We start from the raw sequence: 5285 nt of genomic DNA on the forward strand, positions 1-5285 counted from the left end.
TACGGCAGAACAATACAAGCTATATTTAGTTGTAGGTAGTTTTGGCATATGTCAATTAGATTTTCATTGAGCATTTCTTGTTTTGACTCTGACATGTGCCATTCTGCACATGAAACAGCATAATGGCATCAAGTTTAAGAAGGCACAGATTTATGTGCCCTACTTTAAAATCTGTTCCATTGAAGAAGAGTCAGAAGTAAGTCTGTGTAGGTTTGAATGGCATATAAGATTTGGGGAATTGGTGGGGGGGCGGCGGGGGCCCTGTATCCCCTGACCGAGGCCGCTCGCCTCCCGCCCTTGCAGGGGACCTGAAGCGCCCCAGCTACTCCATCCCGCGGGGCACCATCACAGCTGTGCTCTTCACCTACGTCGTCTACAACCTGCTGGCCTTCCTGCTGTGCTGCACCTGCGACAGGTACTGCCCCGCGTCCCCCTTTCCACCCCTTCCCTGGGCTGGCAGCTTTTGCCCCCTTCCTCCATGCTGGGGGGAGCTCAGCCAGCTGAGCCCTGCCCCAGGGGGCCTTGCCCTGTGTCCTGCATGGGGCTGCTGTGGGGTCAGGGGAAGCCCCTGGGACCCCAGGCTGAGGGGCTGGCATGGCCTCATGGAGCTTCCCTGTGCCCCACGTGGGGTCCATGCTCCAACATGCCGGCACCTGGGCCCCCTGGGACCTGCAGCACCCCGGGGCTGCCTGGCAGGCCCAGACCCTCCAAGCAGGGTCCATGGCTTGGGTTCAGCACCACGAGTCCAGCAACCACGTGGCCCCTGCCAGTGCACTGAGCTGAGCTCACACCCGTGTGCTACCACCCTCGCGCCAAGCCAGACGCGCCTGCCTGCCCCGGCCCGAGCGCTCCCCCTGGCCCGGGGCCGGCAGCCTGCCGAGTGTGCAGGACAGGGCGGGACAGGCAGCAGGCTTGAGCTTCCCCGGGGGGCTGCTGCGCTCAGCTGTTCATTTTCCGCTTGGGAAAGTGCTACCATCAATCTGGTGGGCCGGGGCAGCGGCAGGAATGGGCTGGAATTAGAGCTGTCATGTTCTAATATCTTAATGCACAGCCATTGCTCACAATGACAGAGGACAGGCCGGCTCGTCCCCCTCCCCCTGCCGTGCTGCACCCTCCTCCCCCACACAGCCCTGCCGCTCCTTCCTGCCTTGCTTAATCAGCTTCCCTGATCAGCGCAGAGCCCCTCCCCCCCTCTTTTCAGGGTCTTCCCTCTCCCCATCTTGCTGGCACTCCTAGCAGTGCTCACAGGTTAGCTTGAGGCCCTGAAATGCAGCCACTTCTGGGGAGGAGGAATCAGGCCGTGGGTGCCAAACCAGTCCTCGGCAAGCGGTCTGTGCTGTCTCAATGTAGGGGAGGGGACCCTGACTTCAAAGGACCATGATAGTGCCCACATGTGGTACTTTGTATGGATTTGGGCATGTGCCCTGGGGTGGGCAAGGAGCAGGCTATTCCCTGCTGGGACTTGAAGCTGGGAAGCCAGGCGGTGCCCGTCTCTGCTGCAAACCTGGTGGCAGGGGAGAGCCAGGGCTGGGGTGCCAGCCTTGTCCCCCCATCCATGAGGTCATCTGATGCCAGCCCAGCGGGCAGAGGGAGCCTCGGGGGCCTGAGTGGCATGTGGAGGGGGTTTCTCGGTGCTGGGTGCCAGCCAGGTACTCCCCCGCCCCTAGGAACAAGGTGATCAATCTTTCGGTAATTAGGTATTAATTGCGGGCCACGCTGGTGTTTAAGATCTGTGCTCATTTATCTCGCACCTGCGCGAATCCTCTTGTTCAGATGCAATTAAAGCCTGGGCCGTTTGTGTGTCTGCAATGCTCTAGCAGCTTCCCCCGCTTTCCGCCACCGGTTTCCTCCTTGAATGTTGGCCAGTTGGCTCCTGAGGAGCCGGGAGCTTCTTGGCTGCTGTCTTGCTGCACCAGGCAGGTGGCTGCGGCCGATCGACGGCTTGTTTGGGTCTCGGCTGTGAGGAAGCAACCGTGGCCAGGAGCTGCAGTGACAGGGCTTCTCTGCAAGCTGCCGAGGGGCTGGGCCGTGAGGCTGCGGGCTGCCTCGGGGCCACGTGTGCGGTGCATAACCCCGCTGTGGTCCTGGGGACTGCTGGTCCCCCTGCCCGGCCCACGCGCCCAGCAGAGATGGGGCTCATCCTGCTCGCGGGAGCACAGCCAGGCCGGGACTCCCTGGGCAGGGCTGTGCTCACAGGCTGCTTTCGTAGCTCCTTGCAGGATGGGAGAAGTTTCCTCAGCCTGGAGCTCGCCAGAGCTTTGCTTGAGCACAGAGAAGATCCCCAGCTCTGAGTGCCAAGCCAGTGGCAGTGTGTCCGTGGCACACACATCTGTTTTGCTCAGCCCTACAGTGCCCCTCGATGCCAACCTGGATGCCCTCTGGGATCTGCCACCAGTGGGAGGGAAGGGGAAGCCTCTGGGCTGGTACTGGCAGGGTGTGGAGGAGCTTGTGACCCTGCAGCCCATCCCTGTGCCAGCTTAACCAGGCCGTCCGCTGCTGTGCTCCTTCTCATACCCACCGAGAAGCAGGAGGTGCTGGGCTCCCCCGGCCCCACTTGCTGCCAGTGGTGCCTGCCAGTTTGCCTGGAGCAGAGGGGGTTCCCGCTTGTCCCCTGTACAGGGACCGGGCCGGGGCATGTGCACATGGATGGCACAGAAGGTGCCCGTCTGGCTTCCCCAGCTGGGTGCCCGGAGGCTGGATGCAAACTCCTGGGCTCTGGGCAGTGCCAGGCATCCCCTGGCACATCCTGCCTGCTGCCCCTTCGCAGGCTGGGACCTTTGGCCCAGTTGCCCGTTTCCTATGCCTCTGCAGTGTGCACGCCCCTCGCGAGCCTGGTCCATGCATGTGGCATGTACCTGGCATGTATCCAGGGTCCGTGTCCCCCTGGCTCAGCCTCTCTCTTTGCTGGCAGGAACCTGCTGCAGAATGACTACGGCTTCCTGCGGGACATCAACGTGTGGCCACCCTTTGTCAGCATTGGTGTGTACTGCTCCACGCTCTCCGCCGCCATGAGCAACCTCATCGGTGCCTCCCGCGTCCTCTACGCGCTGGCCAAGGACGACTTGTTCGGTGAGTGCCCCGCGGGGCCAGCGCTGCTTCTGGGAGATGCCCCACGTGCCCCCTGCGTGGCTGGAGCTGCCCCCTCTCCCGGGGTGGTCGCCTGCAGGGCAGGGCCACTGGCTCCAGGAGGTTGGGCAGCCGCGGGAGAATCCCCCTGTGCCCGGTGCTGTATGGGGCCTCAGACACATGGCTGAGACTTTCTGGCTGGGCCCAGCAGAGGGCGGCGCGCGCCGTCTCCACTCCTGTCCAGGCGTCTCCGCTTGTCATCCCAGGCGGTGGTTCAAGCAGCCTGGCCATCCCCATGGTAACAGCTGATGGTCCCGCGGTCCCTCGGCAACAGCATCCACCTGCCCTCGCGCCGCGCAGCCGGGCGCAGCTGGGGCGGGAGCTGGTGCTCCTGGGTCCCCTCCACCCCCTGGTCCATATAACATTGGGCACAAGCCCAGAGATGCTCCTGGGGCTGGAGGAGCCTGGCTGCCCCGTGGCAGGGGCCTGGGCTGCCCCGGAGAGCCCCCCAGGCTGCAGCCTTGCCCAGCGCCCGCCCCAGCTGACGATCGGGGGCTTACGTGGTGCCCAGTCTCCCGTAGCCAGCAGGGGTCCCCGCAGCTGCCAGCCCCGCGCCCTCCCCCTCTTCCTTCTGCTTTCCTTCTGCCACCTCCCCTCGCTCTTCCCTTCGGCTCCCCGGCTCCGGCGCTTGGGCTTGGCCGTCCTTCCCAGTCCTCGTCTCCTTGGCAGACTTCCCTGGCAGCGCTGGCGGGCGAGGGGGGGCGGCGCGGAGCCTGGGGACGTGGCTTGCCTGCGCAGGTGCGGGGGCACCGGCTCCACCTGCCGTGGGGAGCCCCGCACCGGCTGGGGGGCGGACAGGCAGTCCCCGGGAGCCCCTGGGGTGAGCAGGGTCTGTGCTGCAGCCCCCCCAGCCCTGGGCCCTTGCCAGCACTCAAGGACGCCAGACAAGAGCACAGGCACTTTGATTTCATTATCTCCTGGCCCACTTGGGCTTCTCCAGCCAATTGAATAAATATCCTCTGGCAGCGGCCTGCCGCAGGTCCCCGCGCTGCCGCTCCCCCAGCCGAGGCAGGCGGGTGGTGTGCCCCAGCTGGAGCAGGGGTGGGCGGCAGGACTCCTGGGTTTCGCCCCCCAGCTCTGATGCTTGGTCCTGCTTTGTGCCTCAGTTTCCCTATCTAGGGGGTATCTGGTCCCCACCTCCTCCTCCAGCTGTTCAGCAGCAAGGCAGGTTCTTGCTGTCTGGCTGCTGAGACCCTGCCAGCACAGGGTGGGTTGGGGGCCTGCTCCCTTCCCCCCCGCCCAGCAGCCTGGAGCAATGTCCATGGAAAGGGGGAGGTTGTGAGCGGCCCCAGCAGTGCCAGGAGGGGCAGGGCTCTGGGGATCAGGTCTTGCTGCAGTTTCCAGAGTCCCGTGGGGCCCTTCCCTTCCCAGCCACGTCGCCCCCGGGGATGCGCTGGTGGGCCGGGGGGGAGCCCTGGGCAGCATGAGCAGGGGGATCGCAAGGAGCGAGGTGCCTGTGCCCGGCAGCCAGGGGTCGAGGGAACAGCCTGGCCCTGCCCTGGAGCCGCTGGTGGGGAGGGGGATTGCTGACCCCCAGGCACCACGGTGCTGCTCTTTGAGCCGGCACTCCTCCCCGCTGCGGCCCCCCCGCCTCAGCGCTCCCAGGCTGTGCATGAAACGCAGCCGGCAATTGATAACCAGACTAATGCGCTGCGACCGCATGACACCATCCCGCCTCCCCGGGCGTGCGCTGGGGCGGCCGTGGCCTGCAGCTGAACCACTGCAGGCTCTCGCCGCCTCAGCCCGGCGGGGCAGGGCAGGGCAGAGCCATCCACAGGCCGATGTAGGAGTGCGTGTGGCCGACCCCAGGGTCACAGCCCCTTGGGGTGGAGGAGGGGGTGCTGGGCTGCAGCAGGGCAAGGGAGGGGGTACTTGCTGCCCCAGCTTGCTGCCAAGGGATGCCACGGCGCCAGCTGCCAGAGCCATGGCACATGCTTCCTTGATGCTCAGTGAGTGCTTCCTCCTGCTGCCAGGCCGTGGCTTCCCGCCTTGCCCTGCTGATCCTCCCCGACCACGTACCCCCAGCTCCCTCCCTATGTACTCAGCTCTCAGCAACTATCCCTATGAGCACCCGCCTGCTTCCCGCTCGTGGCAGCCGCCAGGACCTGGCAGTGATGAGATCTGGGTCTTTCCATGGACTTTTTTTTTTTTTTTTTTTT

General features: G+C 64.7%; 1 protein-coding gene across 1 annotated transcript in view; it reads left to right on the forward strand.

Moving 5' to 3' along the window:
• Positions 1–5285, forward strand: part of SLC12A9 (solute carrier family 12 member 9) — a 45890-nt gene that overhangs the window by 7869 nt on the left and 32736 nt on the right. Inside the window, exons 5-6 of the mRNA XM_019503420.1 lie at positions 304–415; positions 2912–3069. Coding sequence (XP_019358965.1) covers positions 304–415; positions 2912–3069 — 270 coding nt within the window. The remainder of the gene's footprint in view (positions 1–303; positions 416–2911; positions 3070–5285) is intronic.

The sequence above is a fragment of the Gavialis gangeticus genome, unplaced genomic scaffold (genome assembly GCF_001723915.1).
Source record: "Gavialis gangeticus isolate Ggan-Ray unplaced genomic scaffold, GavGan_comp1, whole genome shotgun sequence".
NCBI classification, from domain to species: domain Eukaryota; kingdom Metazoa; phylum Chordata; order Crocodylia; family Gavialidae; genus Gavialis; species Gavialis gangeticus.